The sequence below is a fragment of the Ananas comosus genome, linkage group 8 (assembly GCF_001540865.1).
Source record: "Ananas comosus cultivar F153 linkage group 8, ASM154086v1, whole genome shotgun sequence".
Classification (NCBI taxonomy): Eukaryota; Viridiplantae; Streptophyta; class Magnoliopsida; order Poales; family Bromeliaceae; genus Ananas; species Ananas comosus.
Window position 1 is genome coordinate 5,157,856 of NC_033628.1, and position 23,430 is coordinate 5,181,285.

The 23,430-nt window shown below is 39.8% G+C and overlaps 1 protein-coding gene and 1 long non-coding RNA gene across 3 annotated transcripts; both read left to right on the forward strand.

Moving 5' to 3' along the window:
* On the forward strand, positions 1,616–16,337 carry LOC109713870. 2 transcript variants are annotated; one of them, XR_002217192.1, is made up of 6 exons: positions 1,616–2,083; positions 10,747–10,847; positions 13,033–13,149; positions 13,239–13,340; positions 15,672–15,799; positions 15,994–16,106. XR_002217192.1 is itself a non-coding variant. In XM_020238132.1 (5 exons), the coding sequence occupies exons 1-5, from the start codon at positions 1,837–1,839 to the stop codon at positions 16,162–16,164; spliced, it is 738 nt and encodes a 245-aa protein (XP_020093721.1). In that variant the 5' UTR covers positions 1,645–1,836; the 3' UTR covers positions 16,165–16,337. The 2 variants fall into 2 exon arrangements, 1 of the variants encoding a protein (XP_020093721.1); XM_020238132.1 differs by lacking the exon at positions 15,672–15,799 and having other exon boundaries at positions 1,645–2,083; positions 15,994–16,337.
* On the forward strand, positions 18,596–23,009 carry LOC109713871. The gene is made up of 2 exons (XR_002217193.1): positions 18,596–18,906; positions 22,685–23,009. It is a non-coding gene; the product is annotated as an uncharacterized LOC109713871 (long non-coding RNA).

Genomic DNA, 23,430 nt, shown 5'->3' on the forward strand with positions numbered 1-23,430 from the left:
AATTTATTACTTACTTAATTAATTTTTTAATTTTTCACTCGCTGTAATTAATCCTAAACTATGATTTTTCACTCGCTGTAATTAATCCTAAACTATGAGTTTTCACTGGTTGTAATTAATTCTAAACTATACAACGTACTTCAAGGGTAGAGTTGTAAATGAGCCGAATACGAACTTACTTGTTAAAGCACCAAGCCGAAAAAGCTAGCTTGCCGAACACGAGCCGACTCACGAATAACAAGTTGAAAAGATTAAAAAATATATATATAGAAAATAAATTTATGAGATCCTATTTGTTAGACTTTGATCTAATACTTGAAACTTTATATATAAATGAGTATTTTTATAATTAAATTAAACTTTATATTTTGATTGCGCAAAAAATTAAATAATAAAAATTTATATTATATATATATATATTTATTAATATATATAAATATAAAATATATAAATTATATAAATATAATATAAATATATGTATTCGAATTGTTATAGAGTCGAACACAAGCAAATCGATCTCATTCGTTTACTAAATAAACTAAAAAATTCAGCTCGTATTTAACTTATGTATTAAATAAAAATTTAAAATTTCAGTTCGTATTTGTTTCATTCACCGAATTTACTTTGATCTCAAAGGGTGTGTTTGGATCGTCGGAAAATGGCTCCGAAAAAAATTTTCGATTGAAAAAAAATTTTCGACTGTTTAATTGCCTGTAAAATTTTTTTCCTGAGAACTTATTTTACATATTTTGGAAAAACGAAGGGTTTTCGTTTTCCGCTCCAGGCGAGCGGAAAACGAAAAGCGTGCTGTGAAAAAATCGCGGCGCACGAAAAGCTTGCTGTTAGGAGCACGCGGTCACGAGGTGAATTCACTCGTGGACACGTGAGGGAGAGTCCACGTGACCTGTGGACTCTCTCCCATCATTCATTAGTGTTATATATAAGTATATATATATATATATATAATATATATATATATATATATATATATATATAATATATATATATTATATATATACATTTTTTAATAAATATATATTATATAATATTATATTTATAAGTATATTATTTATTTTATAGCTACTAAATATTATATATTATTATGTAATTATTTATTATAATTTTAAATATATTTAATCTATAAATAAAAATTATAATAATATATTAAGAATATATAATAAAAAATATATTATATAAATTTTTATCTACTTTTTTTTGTTTTTTAATCAAACAACTATCATCAAAAATTTTTTTTTTTCTATAAATTAAATATTACATCATGTAAAATATTTTTTTACGAAAATTTATTTTTCACCGAAAATTTTTTTCCGTAGTTTTGCGTCAAACAAACCGCCCCGAAACGAAAGACGAATGGAAAACGTACTGGTTTGCGAACAACGAAATGATTTGATACCCGCGTCTGATTCCGCTCAGTTCGCTACAGTCGCCTTGTCCCGTACGACACTCATGACGTGCCGTTTGGGCTTTCTTTTGCACTTTTCAATGAGACTGCCAGATCCACATGGCCTCCTTATCTCACGCCAACCGTTGATCAAACACATCAACTCGGACGGACGCTCTAGATTAAACACTGCAACTGCCAGATTCCAACTCGCAGAGTCGCAGGGGAATCTCAACTGCTCACCGCCACAACTCTCCCTCGACCTTCTCCTCGCGACAAACCCCTTGGCCACGTGGCCACGTCCGCCCCCGTTCTTCTTTTCAGCCGTGAAAAAAAAAAGAAAAGAAAAAAGAGAAAAAAAAAACCCGTTAATTTACACCGTCGCACGAGCCCTTCGTCCCCATTTCTCCTCCTCCTGTTCTTCGATTCCAGGCATGGCGGAATCCTCTGCCCTATGCTTCGCATTCCGCTCGATTTCCCCCTCCAAACCCTCATTCCCCTCTTCTTCTTCTTCGTCCTCCTCGTCCTCGTCGCCTCCGAGCGACTTGGTTCTCCGCCTTCGCCGATGCTCGCCTCGCCCTTTGCGAGCTCGATCGAAGAGCGCCGACGATTGTGGCTTCTTCGGCGACGATCCCTATGGCCCCTACCCATGGGAATCCTCTTCCGCATCCGATGAATCGAGTATGATTTCTGTTCTCTCTCGAATCGTGTTCCCGTCGCCTTTTTCTGCATCAATATTGTGTTAATATTGTAATCGTAGAGCATCGGTTGCTTCGTTGTGGTCTAATTGTTGTGTTGATTTTGTTGATTGGGTATAAGAATCCTTTGTATTGCTCTTCTTCTTATTCTCGGTGGTAAATGCAAGGTCTTCGGAACCTAAATCTAGGGCTTGTAATTTTATTTCCCAGCCCTGGTATTTGCTTTGATCACCATTTTATATAGGGTGGTACTAGTCAGAGGAACGATCAAGCTTATTCATTTTAGCCCCTCTTATCTATAGGCTTGATTAATAGTCTTTTTTGTTTGGATGAACATTTTACCCTATTTTCTCTGACTTGGATAAAGATTTTACCCTATTTTCTCTTATTAATGCACTTCAATTTAGTACGAGAGATTGCTGTTTATTTGGTTATTTTGATTAGGTTATCCAAAAGAAGTAATTTTCTTTTTTTTGAGAAAAGGGAGCATGCTACCGCTTCATTCATTTAGAAAATGAACTAGGCTACAAGGTGAGGCAGCCAGGGCCTCAGGAAAAAGGAAAACGGAAACTACATTAAACAAAACTAAGAAACAAAGAAAAATATAAGTAACGGGAACAACAGGACTAACTACAGGAGCAGAAACTACGCCACAAGTCTATGAGTGTTCTAATCTGTACCAACAGGTACCCGAGCGGTCGTTTAGTCTTCTCGAAGATTCTTCTGTTTCTTTCCAACTAGAGTGTCCACCAAGTCGCTGCAATAGTCGCTAACTCTCTACCCCCCTGTGCTCCTCCGATGTTGTCTTTCCTCTCCCACATCCCCTTGATAGTAGCACAGTTACGTACGAAGCTTTTGTTTGGTAAGAGTCTCTCCAGCAGAGCTTTAACAACATTGCACACTGCAAATAGGTGGTCCACCGTCTCCAATTCCTCCAAGCAATATACACATCGATCGACCCCACTCCAACCCATTTTCTGAAGATTGTCCACTGTTAGAACCTTATTTTTCAGTATTAACCAAACAAAAATCTTGACTTTAAAGGGGGTTCTAATCTTCCATAGCCGATGGAAACGATTAACAATGACGCCGCCGTCACGTAAAAAATGGTATACAGATTTGACCGAAAAAAGTCCGGTACTGGACCAGCGCCATACTAAACTGTCTTGTTCAGTATCGAGGCACCACCCAGATAAGAACTCCTTAAACTCCTCTATTTGTACGCAGTCGGAATGAGAACTAGGGGTGAACCCCAACAGGATCTTACTCCACAACCACCCATTGTCCCCCCAACACTCCTTGGCTTTGAATTTCTTGCTGGTGATTTCTTCAAAGATGGTCGGGAAGATTGTTCGTAAAGAAGCTTCGTCACACCAAATATCCGTCCAGAGACTAACCAGGCGCCCATTCCCAATCTTGAATGACATCCCGCACTTAAAAATATTCCTTGTAGTTAGCACGCTCCGCCACCGAAAAGAATCAGGTCTGAATGATCGGCCTTCCGCGAGCTGTTTCCTACGGGTATAGTAAATATCATTAACTAGAGTACCCCACAGGTGATTTTTATCCGTGTAAAATCTCCACCACAATTTTATCAAAAGTGCTGTGTTCATAGTATCTAAGTCCTTGATTCCAAGCCCGCCCCCCATTTTACTACTACAAACCACTTTCCACTGTACGAGACAGTGGCCCCTTGCAACGGTAGATCCCCCTCTCCAGAAGAAAGCTCGCCGCAAAGCTTCAAGTCGATGCAAGACCCACTTGGGTGCTTTGAACACCGAAAAATAGTACAGCGGTAGGTTTGTAAGAACCGAATTCACAAGAACTAATCTACCGCCTAGGGAAAGAAGTTTCGCTTGCCACCCTTCAATCCGTTTCTCCATTTTCTCGATAATTAGTTGCCAGTCCTCTTTTGTCAGACGTCTAACCGTTAAAGGTAATCCCAAATAACGTATGGGTAGTGAACTGAGTTTACATCCCAGGATACCCGCTAGTCCACTACCGAGCTGAGTGTTATCTTCCATGTAGAATAGTTCCGATTTATTCTGATTTATCTTCAACCCTGACGCCCACTCAAAAATTTGCCACATGAAGAGGAGGTTTCTTGCTTGTTTTTTTCTAGCTTCGCAAAAGAATATAGTATCAACAGCGTATTGCAAAATAGTGATCTTGGTATTATCAGTTGGGCCCACTCCTCTCAGCATTCTGTTGCTGCCGGCTTCAGTCAATCCGGCCAAACACTCTGCCACTAGCAGGAAGAGAAACGGGGATAATGGATCGCCTTGGTGCAAGCCCCTTTTAGTTTTAATCCACTTAGTTGGAACGCCGTTCACGAGAACCGCAATTTTGGCATTGGAAATGCAAAGGTTGATCCAGTCGCACCACTTTTGACTTGCCCCAAGCCAAAGTAGTACTTTTCGCTGAAAATCTCAGTTTACTCTATCGTAAGCCTTTTCAAAGTCAGCTTTAACCCCAATACTTTCCACGCTATTTTTCGTACACCAGCAGGCAATTTTGTTCGCAGTAACGAAAGAATCCAAGATAAACCGTCCTTTGATAAAGGCTGACTAAGTTGGGGAAATAATATCGTTCATGACCATTTCTAGCCGATTGGCGAGAACCTTAGATATAATTTTTTGGACAGTATTCACGAGGCTGATAGGTCTAAAATCTTTTGCTGCCTTTGCTTCTTCTGTCTTGGGTATAAGACATATATAGGAATAATCCAGGGGCCTAGTGTTTAGTTTTCCAAGGAATAAGTCTCCAAAAATATTGTAAAGATCATCCTTGACCACCTTCTAGAATCTTTGGAAGAATCTCAGATTAAACCCATCCGGTCCCGGGGCTTTGTCCCCCCCGAGTTGGAATGTCGCTTTCTTTATCTCTTCCAGTGTGAATGGCACAGTTAGCCGTTCCGGGTTGGAAATGGTCTTATTGTAGAATAACATGCTCCAATCCCCCGTTAGTCCGCTGACTGTATTATCCGGAGCGAAAGCTTCTTTAAACTTATTAAAAAAATATTCCCTTTTTGCCTCTTTCCCATATATCGTACGTCCGTCGTCTTCCACTGTAAAAATGGCGTTCTCTCGCCTTCTACCATTTGCAGATGCATGAAAAAACTTAGTGTTACCGTTGCCTTCCTGTAGCCAGTGTTGCTTAGCATGAGATTTCCATAAAATCTCCTCGTCAGCAATTACTTGCTGGAGTTGCGACTTAAGCAATTTTCGTTGATCTAGTTGTGCGGGCGATAGGGTTTGGCATTCCTCCAGAATATCCAACTGTAGAATCCCCTCGGAAATAGCTTTCTTGGTTCGAGATATGCTATAGAAACTCCCGGAACACCACTCTTTAATTCTCTTACGACAGTGTCGAAGTTTTGCGATGATATTGAGCACACTAGATCCCTTGTTTGTCACCTCCGTCCACCAGCAAGGAATGGAACTGCAAAAATCGTCTCTTGATAGCCACACTTCTTCAAACCTGAACGAGCGCCTAACCAATCTGTCGCTCGTGGAGAGGAGTATAGGGGAGTGGTTGGACGTGATCTTAGGCATAGCCACCGCTTTAGATAAAGGAAAGAGTTGGTCCTATTTAGTGGAGATGAGGAAATGGTCGAGCTTGGCTAGTGTAGGGCGGCTTTGCATGTTAGACCACGTAAAATTTTGATTCCCCAACGGTAAGTCAATCATCCCCAGGTTAATCAATAAGTCCATGAACAAAGTCATAAGGCGTCCGCACCACGTTTTTCCCCGACGTTCGTTCGTATTTTTGATAAGATTAAAATCCCCACACATCACCCACGAACCACCACACACCTCCTTGAGTGCCGCCAGTTCGTTGCAAAACTCCTCTTTTCCGTCCCACGAGGGCGGTCTGTAAACGTTCGTGACATAGAACGTTGAACCGCTGGATAAATGTTTCATTTGAGTGGTAAGCGAGTATTTACGCACGAGAACCTCACCACAGGAGAAGGCTTTTGAGTTCCAACATGTAATGATACCCCCGGCCGATCCAACCGAAGGGATAAAATAGTACTTGTCGAAAAATGAGCCCACAAATGATCTAAGGAAAGACCGAGATACATCGTCAACCTTAGATTCTTGGAAACAGAGAACAGCCTTCCTAAACTTCGACACCACAAATTTAACTAGACTCCTTTTACCCCGGTCGTTCAACCCACGAACATTCTAACTACATATCTGAATCATTGACCATAAAAACATCGACAATACACGAGAAGCCAGAACTAAACGAAACCTAGGTGGACGCACTCCTGAACGCCTTGAAGGAGCGCACTTCTTCATCGTTGAGAGAGATCCCACACTTCGCTCCTTTCAGCTTGATCTTATTGTATAACGTTGCAGCGGACCCAGGATACCTGATCGGCCCCGAAGCCTTCGCGGGAGTTGGAGTATGACTCTCCGCAATCGTTCCTTCTCGCAGGTGGGCTTTGCGCAGTTTGGCACGCTCCAAAACTGAAGCGTTGCAGCATCGAGCCAATCTGATACTCTTTTTGGATAAGCTGGAGACACTTTTGATGTTCACTCCCCAATCCGGATCCGATACCTCACTAGTGTATTGCACAACGCGCGTAAGGGTGTTGCCTGTGTCATCGCCAGCGATGGGACCCCTCTGCACAGCGTGTTTCTCAACTGGTTCCAAGCCCTTCCTGGCGATCTCCGTTTGATTGCACAATCCCATTACTTGGGCTTCGAAGGTGAAACGGGGTGAAGTTTCCTTATTCGGAAAGGGCGGCGTCAAAGATCTCCCAAGAAGGATGACTCTGGGCGGTGTAAACTCAGTTTGGATAGTTAACACCGTCCAGGCCCCCAAGAGGCAATCACTCACGGGATCCAAAAGGCCCTGATGGGCCTCCATCTGCCTGGAGTGTGCCAAAATCCCGACCACGCCATAGGCCGGGAGTGGGTGAGCCCAAAGCCAGATAGGTGACTTGGCCCATTCACCAACTCCAGCCCAGCACGAAATTAGTGGCCCACCTTGGCAGCCAAAGGCTCTCTCCCCGAAACCCTAGGTCCGCCAGTCTCCACCCCGCTCGCTCGCGCAGGAACGACCCCCCCCTGGGCCCTCTGGGAGGATTGATTAACACGAGGCCCCATTTTCTCCAAAATCGTGCAATTATTGGGAGTTTTGTCGTCCTCACCTGTGCGCAAAGGGAAGGGGCGTTCTGCAGAGGTCGTCCCATTGCTAAAATTTCACACGCATTGTTGGCATCATCCGCTGCCACCACTTCAAGAAATCCCTGCAGCGAAGAGGCGTAGGATATGTTCCTTGTACACGCTGGCCTGGAAACCGTCGCTACTGACCGGCAATTTGAATTTTTTCCCAATCTGACATTCGCACATCCATCGAAGGTCCTAGCTGAGCGCTTCGTACCAAGTTGGGTGGCCGAAGGTTTGACCGAAGTCTCTTGACTTGAGGCGGAGTCAACGCCGGAGCGGCGGCGATATTGTCGGTCGCCGTGAAGCCCATCTCTGCTGTTGCGCCACCTATCCCGGAGTTCTGATGAGTTCCATGTGTCGCTATGTCCAGTTGCACCTTCGGTGGAGTTGTTGTCCCTCAGATCCGTCCCTTGTGAGTTCACCCGCCTTGTCAGCCGCCGACCAAGTGGGTCAGTTTGGTCGCCCCCTTTATTCTGATCACCTCCGACGAAGGGAATGCCGCGATCGTCTCCTCCGAAGGGAGCAGACCTTTCCAAGAGGATCGTAATCGTGATTGAAATATCCCCAAGGGTCAATGCGATGCTTTCCGGAATGTCCGCAAGGTCGTCGACGGCGATCTGGCAATGAAAACCTATAAGATCCATCATATTTAGACTATCAGCATCGCCTCTGAGATATCGTCCGAACCCGTTGACGATAGCGGCAACCCTGTATTCGGACCAACACTCGAAGGGTAAATTGATTAATTTCACCTAAGCTTTGTATGTGAGCTGAGATCTCTATGCATTGCGATGCGGGTTCCACTCGTAGCATCTAAGCTGGCAATGGTGGAAGCGCACGACCTCCATGCTAGTGAGCGTATCCGGGCGCACCCATTGTGGCAAAAAAATCACGAAATCCCGCTCCCGGTAGCAGGCGACGTGAAAATCGTCGGAGAGCCCGCCGATCCTCTAGGCCAGGTCGTCCGCAATCATTTCTTGCGGACAATGGCCCAAATTTGCTGGTCCGATCACGTTGGCCAGCACAGCGTTCCGACTAATTTGCTGGCGTGAATAGAACCCCTCGGTCAGCGGCACGAAAACTTTCATCGAGAGTGGACGAAACCCCATAGCCCTCTGCATCGTCGCAGTATACGAAGGTCACCGGGTATGACAGAGGCGTTCGGGATGGCCAAATCGGAAGCAGAGTTTACAGCGCAGAGGTTCACGACACTCCCAAACCTTGTGATCCCTGCCGAGACAACGAAAGCACCGGCCAGCAATGGAGAAGGTGGAGAGGCGAGTGACCCAGTGGTTTGATGGTTTCTGGCAATTATCTCTTGTGATGGTAGTCGGTTGGGTGAGCAGTGCCTCTTTATAGGATGACTTCTGGAGAAACTCAGTCCTAGGTGAAGCCTTCTTCTTTTCCAGCAGGTTAACCGATGCATCCTTAGTATTCCCTTAACCCAGCAAGCAAGAGATGGTGGTCAGGGTAGAATCTCTTACAGTTGCCGAGGAGGAGTCGCCATCGAATGGACAAGACCGCGTCAAGGAATCACCTGTCTGATCGGCCCACGAAACCTTGAGGTTTGGCTTCTTGCATTTGTTCTGGACCTTTGTAGGAATGTCCTTTGATTCCTGAGTAACTGAGCAGTAACCACCTACAGCTTTCCCCTTTTTCTTTAGACAGAGGAATCTTTGCTCCAGGTCCCAGTCGAGAATGGCAGCATGGGGGGAGGTGACACGGTGCACCCTAGTGCTGTCCCTATGACCATTCTGTAGCTCGCCTCTGCCCGCTTTTTCCGAGTTGGAGGTTGTCCACGAAGGTACGCAATCCTCTTTCCGATGAAAGGTTCCAACTCGTCCTCTGTCGCCTTGCTTCTCCTGATCAGTTCCCTCACCCGGCGCATCTTGAGCATTTCCCTCCGCCTGGTTTCTTCTGTTTCTTCTACCAGGAGCCTTCTCCTCCCACCGCTTGATTCTCTCCGATCTCTCTATCCACCGCTCTCTCTCAATCCTCCGATCTCTCTCTCGCATGATCTCGTCGCTTGATCACAATGTTGTTAGTAACAAAAAATCTGAAATTGTTCGTCTTAGTACCCACACTTTTAAAGATTCAGAAATAGCCATACGAAAACTTTAACTTTCACCAGAATTATATATGATATTTTCACATTTCAAACTTGTTAGGTCGATGGACATTATAGTCCGAATTAGATTGGAGAGACAAATAATTTTAGGGTCGGTTGGGTCCAGCTTTTGGAATAGCTTCTTACTCTAGAAAGCAGCAGCCAAGAATTTGGCAAAGATAAAGTCTGGAGCTTTGCTATGGGGTGAGAAGCTGAAATGAGCTTCTAGGCGGCATAAATGGAAGATTCAATCTAAAGTTTATACTTTTTGCCAAAGTAGGAAGCTGGTGGATTTATTGAAAAAACTATTTTCTTGGAAACACAAATCTTTTAAAACGTTGTCGTGTCCAAATCGGTCATGTTGAACAATGTGTCCTAGTTTGACACTCCAAAGACACATATGTCATCTATCCATTGTCTGTTCATAGTCCTACTTACTCTTGACGGATCCTTTGCGTGTCCCATATGATTACACACATCTATCATACATTTCAAGTGTGTCTATTGTATGCCTAATATATGAAAATGTAAGGCAACATCCAATGTCCTATCTATTGGATATGGTGTTTGAAGCAAATGTTAAAATGAATTCTCTAGTTCTGTGTAGTGCATGATTAATTCTTCAAATTTAAAATATGTTTTAAGTTCTAACCTGCTATGGTGATTCTTTATCATACTTAATGAAACTAGTTGTCTAGTTTTAACATCTGAAAATCAAGAAAAAAAATTTGTTTTGTATAAGTGAGGAATTTATTATGGAAATGCTATTTCTCTTAAAAGCCATGATAATATTTTATCTAGATAGATGTTTTCTTCTATAAATTTTCACATTTATCGTCCGCGTCCCTAGCGTGCCTGTATCCTAATTTTTTTTAAGTTGTTGAGTTGCCGTGTCTGAGTCATGTTACATCCTATGTCCAGTGCCATGTCCATGTAACCTACACTATTAGTGCTTTTTTGAATAGCTCTGATCAAACATCACTTGAGCAAAAGCTTCAAAAACAGTCCTTTATGTGGCAAAAAGTGTCAAAGTAGTATCCTCATGTACTGCGATTAATTGTGGATTTGTTCTTGTTGAAATATCTTTTGGAATAAAATTAATTGTTTGTTAAAAGGAATGATATGCATTGATAATTAAATTATCATTGGAAGAGTGTTGATCTAGTTTTATTTTTGCGTTTGTCTTCTTTAATTGCATCAATTAATTTTTTATTTTTTTTTCCTAATGATTATCGGCTAATAAAGTTGTTTGCTGGTCAATGGAATGATCCTTTCAAGCTTGCTATAGTGGTAATTCGCTTAGTCTGTTTGATATACATCATTTGTTGCATTAACTCATCTTTGTCTGTGTGTTTGCAGCCATTCAGTGGGTGCCTGGAGATAAAATTACGCTTTTTACTACTGAAGGACTCATTCAGCTAGGAGGCTCTCTTGTTCCTCGTAGATTTCCTGTTGGTGATGTAATGTCTTTTGGACTTTCTTGGTTGCATATCATTAATAATGAGCCAATAGCATCAATAACTTCAATATTCTCACGGCCTTTGTTATAGCTGATGCTACTAGGAATGTCAATGGGCTGGTTTCGGGGTGGTTTTTGTGAAACCTGAAACCGAATCTGTACGAAAAGCTGAAACCTGAAACCGTATGAAAAGCTGAAACCTGAAACCATACCTAAACTTGAATGCTTATTAGAATTTAAATCAAATCAAACCACTAAGAAAACTGCAAACCTGTACCGAAACCAAAAAACTGTACGCGGCTATTTAATATGCTATATATTAAATTGGATCATTAAAAATATTAACTATTAAAGTTTACTTGTATAAACATAAAAATAGGTTTTTAGAGTTGCCTAGTTTCGGGTTCGGGTTCGGTGTGCGTACAAGCAAAAACCACCATAATAAAAAAAAAAATCCCCATTTAGCGTTGTTGAAAGCCATCACAATTGGATTCAAATTTGGATAAAATGTCTGGTAGTCATATGCATTGACATCTTAATCCACTACACCATCTTTTCATTCTTGTAGCATAGCTTAATCACTTAATGCAATGAATTTCAATGGAAGTGGATTGTGATAGGAAACCCAATTTTGAGAGGCCACTTTCCATATAGTGTTATTCGCATATTAGTCCCTGAAAACTTTCTTATCGGAAATTAACATCTCGAATTGTGTTATTTACATGATAGTCGTTAAATCATATTTGGTTGTGCATCTCAGTTCCTCAAGTCATGTTAAGAGGATATTGCTGAATATACATTGATCATGTTAATTTTCTGACAGGAAACAAACGTTAGTACATTTTAACATATAAAGCGCCTACCAAGTCATAAAATGGTGCTACTGAAGCATTGTCAAAAAATAAGAAAAATAAAATTCTCAGGGACCCCATCTCTTCTTATTCCACACCTTCTAGAACTCTGTAAAAAAGGAACAAAGGAGCTATTAAACAAAGAATCTGTCCTCTGAAGAGTACAAACGAGAAATGAGATGGACTACCTTCCATTTACCTAGCAATTTAGGGTTTGATGTTTTTAATTGGTTACAATGAAGGTATATATATCTCACCTGAAGGTATATTTCTAAAAAGATGAGAGGAGATGAGATGGGAGAGATTTGCATAGTAGGAGGTGAATAGATGAGAAAAGAAGAACAAACACTTTGTTCCAGTTTGTGCGGATAAAATGGAATTTTTTTACTTCCTTTCACGCGCATTAGTAGAAATTGGTCAGACTAACATGTACAACTATGGTTGGTTTTATGGACTATCATATAGGTAACAAGAATTAGGTACTTGTACTCAATATTAATAGATTTTAGGCACTGTTTGTGTGAAGCTCTGTCATATAACATTGATACATCATGTCACTTTGATTTTATTTTATCATTTGGTAAAACTACTTGACGTATTGAAAAGGTGTGCTTTGCTGATGGATTTGTGTCCTATGCTTCCTTCTCTTGCTACGAGTTGGAAATTTGAGGGTGAATTGTCTCGAGTCTTAACTGCAAACTGCAGACTTGAGAAAAAGATTTGGGTCCTTTCTGTTTGTATGTTTGGCTACTTTATGCTCATATGCTTGGATAACTACAATACTAAAAAATTAGGGATGAATGTCGATAATAGAAAGCTAAAAAAATGTACTTCTCAGACTAAACAATTCAACAGGATATAGATTTACATGCTTATTGGTGTGATCTGTAATAAGCGGTAGAGGAACTTTTTTGTGTAACAAACAATACTACCATTGATTGCAGATAGAATTATTGATTTCTGAAATATATGAACAAGAATTCTTGAATAACTAAAAATGTGGAGAATAATTTTGAGAATCATTCAAGCAAAAGGAGAGCCACGAAAGTGTATAGGTATATGAAAGTTTGTGCTAATTGTTGTGAACTGTAATAAGCATTAGAGAATTCGTTCAGCCCAAAAGAGAGAGTTGAATAATCTAAAACTTCTTTAGACCTATTAAACAATGTTGTTCTATGCTTATTCGCAACACTACAAAGTTCTGTTTCATAAATGAAAAACTATACATGTCTTATAGTTTGGCTTGATTTCTACTTACTCTTATCTTTAATTAGGAATTTCTTTTTTATAATTGTCTTATGAGCTATGTTTCTCATGCAATTATTCTCATATCAGAAGAGACAATCGAAAGGAAAAACATCACAGAGGTATCAGCGGTTTCAAGAGAGTGATTACATGGATCCAAATCAACGCCTCTGCCTTGGTGCGCTCTTTGATATAGCAGCAACAAATGTGAGCATATTATTAGAAATGTTTTTTTTATTCATTTAACTTATCTTTCTTTTTTTTTTGTTCTATGAAATTAGCATCTGTTCATGCAGGGACTTGATATGGGTCGGAGATTATGCATCTATGGGTTTTGCCGCTCCATTGAAATGCTAAGTGATGTCGTTGAAGATACTGTGCTGGAGCATGGTGGTGAGGTATGTGACTCTACGAAAGTAATTTTAAATGCATGTAATGTTAGGAAATATTTCACTAAAATCTGATTGTGATTAAACTATCTATGTAATTTTTAATAAAATTATAAAACGAACTCACAAGAAAATCACTACGGAAAAACCTGAAATTGTTGAAGAAAAGAAAGCCAAAAAGAGTTTGATCCAGAAGCATGGAAGCATTGTCCTAAGTTGTTTTTTTGTTCTTCGTGCGGGATTAGTCGAAAACACCATCCCAAGATATGACCAGAATCTTCCCTTTTGCGAGGACGATCGTGGAGGTTTGACGAAGAATGTCTTAACACCCGGCTACAGAAAAAAAAAAAATCAATCGAGGGTGAAGTTAGAGAGAGAGGAAGTTGATAGAGAATCTTTCAACACTTGACGATAGGCAAAAAAAATCAATCGAGAGTGAAGTTAGAGAGAGAGAGAATGAAGTTTATATATAGAGAGAGAAAGAGAGGGAGGGAGGGAGAAAGAAGTTTATAGAGAGAGAGCGAGAGTTGAGCTAGAATACTATCGGTAGCAAACATGACTCAGTCGCTATTGATTTTTTTTTCGAAGATGGAGTTTCTGAATCGACGACCGGCATCGTTGAACATGATTTAGACCACTTCAAGTATCTAGAAATCAATTTTTATCTTTTTTGGATATTGTTCTCTTGTTCATCAAGTGGATATAAATGAACGACTAAAAATAAATATCCTTTAAAATGTGTTGATAGAGTTTCATAATCAAGATCAAGAGTATAGATCTTATTCTAAATAGTTTAAATAATTCAATTGATTTGGATATATTTTACACCGTTAAACGAGCAAATGCTTCAAATCGATTATTACAATTTGCTACCCTTTGATCATTAGGTCAATGATGTTGAAAAGATTTGAAATTTCATTTCTAGATACTTCATGTAATATAGATAATGTTCAATTGTGCCGATCGTCGATTCAAAGGCTTCATCATCGAAAATAAATTATTAGCAAACGGAGTCGTTTGCTACCTATAGTATTCTAATCCAACTCTCTCTCTCTCAATATACACATACACAAACATATATATACACACACACACATATACACATACACTGTGAGACCCTACGTAGTCCTATATATATAAGATATAATAGAGCTAAATCTCTTAATCCGGCTATAGTGTTTTGCGTAGTGGCTAAGCCTAAGAGGTTAAGAGAGTTAAGCGTGCTAGGGCTACGGTAGTCCTAGGATGGGTGATCTTTTGGAAAGTAGAGCATCACAGTTGGTATCAGAGCCAAGTACCAGTCGGAAGTGTGAGATGAGTTTCGGCTGAATTAGGTAATATAGCGGGAAGAGCGAGGCTTTCATGCCGATGACTATTGTCAGTAGAGCGTGGCTGCTCCACAAGGTCGGTTAAGGCTAGCTAGATGAGTCTCACATCGCCTGATGCTTTGTAAGTCTGAGTCTGACGAGGACATCAGGGCTTAAAGGGGGAGAGGAGAATGTGAGACCCAGATAGTCCTATATATATATAAGATATAATAGGGCTAAATCTCTTAACCCGGCTATAGTATTTTGGGCGGTAGCTAGGCCCAAGAACTTAAGAGAGTTAAGCGTGCTAGGGCTAGAATAATCCTAGGATAGGTGACCTCCTGGAAAGTGGGGTGACACACGAATGTATGTGTCTGTGTGTGCGCATATATACGTGTGGGAGTGGGAGTTGAACATTCAACGTGCGGATCCACGTCTCTGTGGAAAGAGGAATCTTGGATCCACGTCCATGCGGGAATAGGAAAACGTCCACTCCCTCTGGAACGTTTCTTCCACCTATTAAATGAATAATTAAAATTAGTAAATAAATGAATAAGAAGCAAAATAATAAATAAAAAAAATTTAAAAGGAAATTTTGGATTTTCTCCAACATGTAATACCATGCTATTTCCCTACTCTTTACCATTTAGTGGCCTTGGGATGGATCTTTGAAGTTTGCTATGTAGAATGTGTAAATGCTTTAGTTACCATGAAGATGTTTCTGCTTATGGTTCATGTCTATAAACAGTGGTAAAAGCCGATATTTTATATTTGCAAGAAAATTAACTAGTACAAATCTTTTTGTCAAGTTGGGAATATATAGACGGCACCATAATTCATAGAAAATCATGAGAAAGTCCCTAAGTTTTAAAATTTTCTTCTGTGGACGTTCTTGTTACACATCTTTTAAGTGGAACTTGGGATATTTCATTAGCAACTGCAATATTTGTCTCTCTTTTATGATTTATTAAAGTTTGTATCTACTTTGCTAACTTCAAAAATTTTTATGAACTTGACAATGGTTAAATTTTAGATGAAAGAACAGAAGTTCAGTAGCTGATGACATTTCTTAGATTCCATGGGAAGACTCACAGAACTTTTGTGAAAGAACAACTGAAGGCTAAAGTACTTATATGAAGAGATCAAAAGCTAAACAATTGGGTACTTTCTTGAAATTATTTGAAATGATATTATCCGCATTTAAAACTTCCGTTAAAATTGTCAACGACTGTAAAATCTGTATCCGAATTGTCTTTTCAGAGAATTTGTTTAGAGTAGAAATGGGTGATAGATCCTTAGGTCTTTAGAGGTTAAGAAGCTATCCGACAGTAGTGGGGTGAATCCTATTTTTGTAGGTAGTTGCAGCGGAGAAGGCCAGCAGCGGAGGGTTTCACGAGAAGCTGACGATGACGGTTGCAGTGCCGCTGCTTTGGGGCGTTCCTCCTGCATCCGAGAGTCTCCGTTTTGCGGTCCGCAGTGGAGGCGGCATTGTCGAGAAGGTCTATTGGCAGTGGGATTTCGTATAAGATGTACACTCTAACCCATATGTTTGTTCATGCCTTGTGTATAGAAATATGTTGTTCTAATTCACTGATCTGCAGTATAATCCCCCATTGTATCTGCATCACTTGCATGTACAGAACTCGAAATTCTTTGTTATGTAACTCCTTGGATGAATTATTTCATTCTAATTTACCAAGTAAGATTGTGAAATGGGAGGATAGATGGGTAATTTCTCTGATCAATGACTGATGGGAAGAGGAACTAGTGGGTCATTGTCAAGTGTTGCCAGTCACAGTGTGTGTGAATAACTTCAGCACCAAAAACATCATCAGATGGATTACACCATAGAAACACTGATGTATCATAGTGATAATAATATTCTCCATTTATTAGAAAATTGTAAATGGTCCAGAACTTACGAACTTTGGATAGCTTTTGAACTAGCCAACTAATGCAAATGTGTTGTTACTCTATTTTGTTACCAAATGAACTGTGCGATTAACTAATGCTGAAAGGTTTAGATAATTATATCTGACAATTGGCCTATATATATATATATATATATATANATATATATATATATATATATATATATATATCGTCGAATTAATACTATAAATTAACTATATATATATATATCGTCGAATTAATACTATAAATTAACTATCTATAAATAAAAAAATGAAAGCTGTACATTTTATATAGGCCCGTACATTTCACACCCTATTCATTCTTGGGTTTATAAATTTTTTAGGATTTTAGTATTAAAAATTAGGCTAAATTACAGAAAAACCCTTGTAATAATCCGCCTTTTCACTTTCCCTCCCTGACATTTAAAAATCTACACTTTGCCCTCCTGTAAAATAAAAAATGTGCACTTCACCCCCTACTGTTAGGGTTCCGTTAAAAAATATATTTTTATGTCAAAAATACCCCTCCGCCATCTCCCTGTTGCTTCGCCTCCCTCCGGCTCGCCACCTCGCCGCTTCCTCGCCTAGCCGCCTCGCCGTCCTCCACTACCTCGCCCTCACCCACATCCCCTTCGCCGTCCTCCGCCGCCTCGCCTTCGCCGTCCTCCGCCGCCTCGCCTTCGCCTTCTTTGCCCTTCTTCTACTGTCGTCCACCTCGGTTTCTCCTACTGTCGCCCACCTCGGTTTCTCCTACTGTCACCGAAATTGAGGGCGGCGAGGGTGCAGGAGGAGAAGGGGAGCACGTGGAGAAGGAAATGGAGAGAAATCGCGGCCGATTGAGGTGGGAATCGCGGTCGAACGAAGGGGCGGCTGAGGAAGATGGGGAAGAAGACGACAATGGCGAGGGGCAAAATGGTCATTTTACACACCGTAACCCCCCTGTGAATATTTTTTATTTTACAGGGGGCAAAGTGTAGGTTTTTAAATGTCAGGGGGGGAAGTGAAAAAGCGGGTTATTACAGGAGGGTTTTCTGTAATTTAGCCTAAAAATTAATATATGTTTTTGGATGGAATGTGAGATTTAAGCTTTATGAATGAGTATACGTATAACAATTTTCTTTTATAAATATGATTATCATACCCACAGGTTTGAGAAAACTTGTGTAGCAAGTGTGTTGAGATAAAGGGTTTGTTTGGTACAATATAAAATTGTGAAAAATATTTTTTCCTGTAAAAAATTTGTAAGAGATCCAACCTTTCGGCAACCACTATTGCAAGTAGGATGGCTATTGGGGATGATGGAATTCCAATGTACTTGATCCTATTTCCCACTCCCATAGAGCCACCGATGTAGAGGGGTGTTGGAGAAGGTGATGATAGGGATCCAATCTTGATTCCAGCAATTCGGGTAACCAGATGCTGAGGTATTGAGAAGAGAGTCGAGAAAAGAAGAGAGGAATGGGGAAGAAGAAGAAAAAGGGAGAGAAGAGAATTAAGGGAGAATTGGGATTTTATTATTTCTTTATTGAGTATTACAGGTATGAGTTTAGCTATTTATACTTTTATTACTTGTGGACTAGTATGTGAGAATTACAATGATTGGGTGTATGCTGTAAAGAGTGAATTGCAGGTGGGCCTTCTTGGACCGTATTCAAGTATGGACTGGATCTACAATACTCCGACTTGGCTCATATGTCTCTCCGACTCGGCTCTTTCAAGTGTGGGCCTCCTATTGCTTCAGTCCATCCCCCCAACAAGAAGTTGGTAATGAGTTTGGATGGACAACCTGAATTGGTAACGTCCGAACCCGTCTCCCGACAACCCGACCCGCTTTTTAGATTGCTCCGCCGCCTTTGTCATCCCCACCTTGGATCCCTTTCGCCTTATTCTGTCTTTTCAACTCCTTTATCTAACCCTAGTTCCATCTTTGCCCCCTTTATGATGGTCACTCCTGACAATCCCTCCCCCTTAAAATATCCTTTTCCTCAAGGATCAAAATTTGGGAATTGCAACTTGAGGAACCAGTAATCCTCCCAAGTCGCAACTTCCACAGGCAAATTGCTTCATTTTACCAGAACTTGAGTAACTGCCTTGTAGCCTCGTCGAACCATCCGCCTCTCCAAGATTTGCTTTGGTTTTGCCAAAAATCGCCCTCCATTATCGGCAACAGGTACAAGAGGGGAGATGGAACTCCCTGGAGCCGGGCTTTGTTTAAGAAAGGACACATGAAAGCAACAAGCGGTAGGCTACCGATCCGATCTTTGCGACTACCTCAAACGGTCCATAATATCGTGACGTGAGCTTAACATTCTTCTTTACAGCGATGGTCAACTGTCGGTAAGGTTGCAATTTGAGGTAAACAAAATCATGACTTTGAACTCACGATCAACTCCGCATTTGTCGGTGAACTGTTTCATCCTGTTCTAGGCCTTTTGTAGTTGACCTGCAAGTCTCTGGTTACTTTCTCCCTCTCTTTACCCCATTCCTTAAGTGCATATTTGGTGTCCTGCCTTAGATTTGCTACTAGGTGGTTAGGAGGCGGTTGACTATAGGGAGCTTAGTGTGGTGTGGTGCCTAAAGAGGTGAGGTAGTTAGTATTATATCACCACTTAACATGTGTCATCCACCTATGCCAGTTGTGGGGGTGTTGGAAGCATAAACATCTCAGATAGGTTTCTAGGCATCTGTTGAGTCGCTTTGTCTGCTCGTTGGATTGTGGATGATAGGCGGAACTAATGTGTAGCTTTGTTCCCAGTATCTGGAAAAGTTCCTGCCACATTTGGCTTGTAAATACTCTATCTCGGTCTGACACTATAACCTTTGGTAGCCGATGCAACCTATAGATTACGTCGAAGAAGGCTCGAGCCATCTCTTTGGCAGTATAGAGATGAGTTAGTGCAATGAAATGGCCATACTTTGGGAGCCTATCAATCACCACAAAGATTGAATCTTTACCTTTCGATTTGGATAGCTCTTCGATGAAATCCATACTTATCTCTTCCTAGAATTTTGTGGGGATCAGTAGGGGCTGTAGCAGTCCTACGTAGGGTGTGTTATCTACTTTGTTTTGGATACAAACTACACAATTTCTCATCATTTATTTGACATTTGATTATTGACCAGGCTAATAAAATGTTTGTTTCACTCTCCTGTAAGTGTGTTGTTGTCCAGAATGGCCCCCCAATGAGGAATCATGCATTTGGGTCAATATTTTCTTCCTTAGGTCTCCTCCAGATTCAATGTGCAAACGATTCTTATAGTTGATTAGTTCCTGATTATAAGTATAAGGCTCTTTCCTGGTGGGTTGCAGGATGAGACTGGTGATGAGTTTCTTGCATTCCTCATCAAGCATGATAGCTTTTAACCACCTTTGTTACCCACTCGGGAACTACTCCAGAGAAAGCCTGAATTGCTCCATCCTCAACTGCTCTCCTTTATAATGTGCAGCCTTGTTTTCCTTTCCTTTTCTGTAGTGAATGACGCAGTCCATTCCCATGAGTTTGAGCATTCCTTTTTGTTGAATGGTTGTGGTAACTTTTTGCTCTAATAAATATTTTAAACTTTCATGGTCGTTTTAATAATGAATGGTTTTTGGGCTGAGATAGTGCCTCTATTTAGATACTGCCATCAATATCGCGAGGAACTCTTCATAAGTTGATAATCCATGGTTCTTTTGGATGATTGTCTTACTTATATACGTGATTGGTTTTCCCACCTGAGTGAGTACTGCCTCTATTCCCTTATCACACGCAACATCATCCTCGATATCAAAAGGCTTGGAATAATTTGGCATTGCAAGCACCGGTGCTTCAGTCATGGCTTTCTTAAAACCTCTCAAAAGCCTTATATGCCTCGCCAGTCCAATGGAAACTATTCTTCTTTAATAGCTTCGTGAGGGGTTTGCTAATCGCTTCATGTCCCTTTATAAATTTTTGATAGTACCCTGTGAGCCCAAGGAATCCCCTCACCCCTCTAGTTGACTTGGGAATCGGCCAATGCAACATAGACTCTATCTTGCTTGGATCTGTAGCAACTCCCCCTTCCGTGATAACATACCCCAAATAGTTCACCTGTCTTTGTCTGAAGAAACACTTGGTTCTCTTAGCATAGAGTCTGTTGGCTCGTAGTAGCCCTAGCACCTTCTCTAAGTGCTCAATATGCTCTCCGAGTGTTTTATTGTACACCAAGACATCTTCAAAAAGTACTAAGACTTTTTTTATTTTGAGGAGTCAGGCAAATACCTCATTCATGAGAGCTTGAAAGGTGGCTGGTGTGTTAGTAAGCCCGAACGACATGACTCGAAATTCGTAGTGCCCGACATGAGTTCTAAATGCCGTCTTTTGTATGTTGCTAGGGTACATCCGGATTTGGTGATACCCGAATCTCAGATCAATCTTGGAGAAGTATTTAGCTCCTTCCAATTCGTTCAACAAGTCGTCAATGATTGGGATAGGATACTTGTCTTTGACTGTGAGCTTATTGAGTTGATAATAGTCAACACAAAATCGCCAACTTCCGTATTTCTTCTTTAATTGTATGTATCAGAGCCTAATCAGATTTGAGTTCACCATAAGGTGGAGGATGGCTAAATTTTAAATACATGTACTCTAATTATACATATTAGTGTCTAATTAGTTTAATTGAATTCTAAGTACATGTATTAGAGTCAAATCATATTTGAGTTCACTCTAAGGTGTAGGATGGCTAAATACTAAATATAAGTATTAGGATTAGCCAAAATTGACTTAAATTAAACTCTAATTATACATATTAGAGTCTAACTTGGTTTCATTTGTTTGAATTCTAAGTATATGTATTAGAGTTCAATCGATTTAATTTGATTAGTAAAACCTAATTTATTATTTTCACCTTAGTCACATGTACTAATACAAAAATACGGTTTGATCAATTCTAAGCATATATTTAGAATTTGATTGAGTTTGAATATGGTTGTGATTTCACTCTAGTTTTATATGCTAGAGAATTGGGTTTGTTTTGTTTATTTTTAAGGACTTGGTATGGAGAGGTTGGATTGATATAGTCCTACAATTATGGCTTAGGACAAATGTTGATTTGGATTTGAATCAGGTTTCGTATAATTTGAATTGGTTTAGATTGGGAATTTGATTTTGATTGATATGATCTGGGCTCAAGTTCAACTTTGGGTTGGAATTGGGAGCCGGGCTCAACTTGGGCAGTCCGGTTTAAATTCGGGTTTCGACTGAGTTTATATACTTGGGCACGGGTTGGGTTCAGATTTAGATGTTCTTCTTTTTCTTTTTCTTTTTTTTTTTACTGAACTTGGGCCTGTATAATTCAGGTTTGGGTTGGGCTTAGGTGTGGGGTTTAGTATGAGCTATCATAGTTTAGGTTAAGATGTAGGTTGGCCATTGGATTCAGGCTTGGGCTGAAGTCAGGCCCGTATAGTTTAGGTTTAGAATCAAGCCTGGGTTAGATTTAAAAAGCTATATTTGGGCTCAAGCTCAATATGGGTTAGAATAGTTCATGTCTGAGTTTGGGCCAGATTTCGGCCCATGTAGTTTGGACTTAGCTTTCGATGTGGGTGCAGGCTTGGTTTAGGTTCATATGGTGTAGTTAATGCTTTGAATTGAGTTTACATGGTTAAAATATGGACTTGGACTTTGGGTTCACAAGGCTCAAACTATTTGATGCTTCAATTTGGATGGTTTGGGTTCATAAGGTTAAGACTAGGCCCGTACGGAATTGATTTTATTTGGATATATGTATAGTCAATTATGAGATTCAAATTGAAGACTTCAAATTTATGTTTTGATGTCCTGAAATTGCGTTCTTTAACTTTGAGTTTCAAACTAAAATAAAATAAAATAAAATTTCATTTTATTATTAAAAATAGTCAAAGCATGCTCTTCTCATGTGAAATTAATAAGTCTATATACACCCTTTTAAAAAGAGTTCAAAATAATTTCAAATTTTGAACTCTTAATTCAAAGCTTAGTGAGATTAGATGAATGCAAGTTAATATTTCCTTTCTTCCTCTTCCCATCATAATAATAATAATTTCTCGTCTCTCTGTAGTGAGCAACAATATTTTGACAAGCGACTAACAATTTGAATGGGCGACTCCTATCTTTTTTTTTTTTTTAAACGCAAGAAAAAAGGGCACCGGTGATTGGGAAAATTTGCGAAGTAGCATCGAAATTTTGAGGCCGATGGAGTATCGGAATTGAAGAAGCCGCAGCAAAAGCCATGATTGGAAAACAAACTTGCGGCCACCTTTTCTCCATTCACCATAATTAACTTACATGTAATTAATTTACATGCATGTGAGGGGATTTGTCGAACCTCATGGTCTTTCTTTCAAATATTGCATGGTGAACGAGTATAGTAAATGCCAATAAGTTACTATTGTTGCTAATGATGTATTTAAAGATGATCGCCATTCTTTGTTTATGAAACTTCTGTCTCTATTGTTACAATTTCTCTCGGCATAACTTAGGTCTTTTAAAGGGATGATTTATGGAATTTTTGTTTTGCAGGAATATTTTCGCAATTCACTATGTTTGTAGGGACGTGTATGCAAATAACCCTAAATTTTAATATTATGCGCTATATATACACAAAATTTTAAATTAATGTTAAGAATAACTTAATATATTTTTTATTTAGTATACTAATTAACACGTGCAACGTACGTATTTTCAATAGTTTATTCAACAAAATTAAATTTTTGAATTCAAAAAATAATTTAAATTTAAGTTCACAATTTGAATAAAGAGCTTTATTTTACAACATAAATTTGCAACGTACATATTTTCAATAGTTTATTCAACAAAATTAAAATTTTGAATTCCAAAAATAATTTAAATTTAAGTTCACAATTTGAATAAAGAGCTTTAT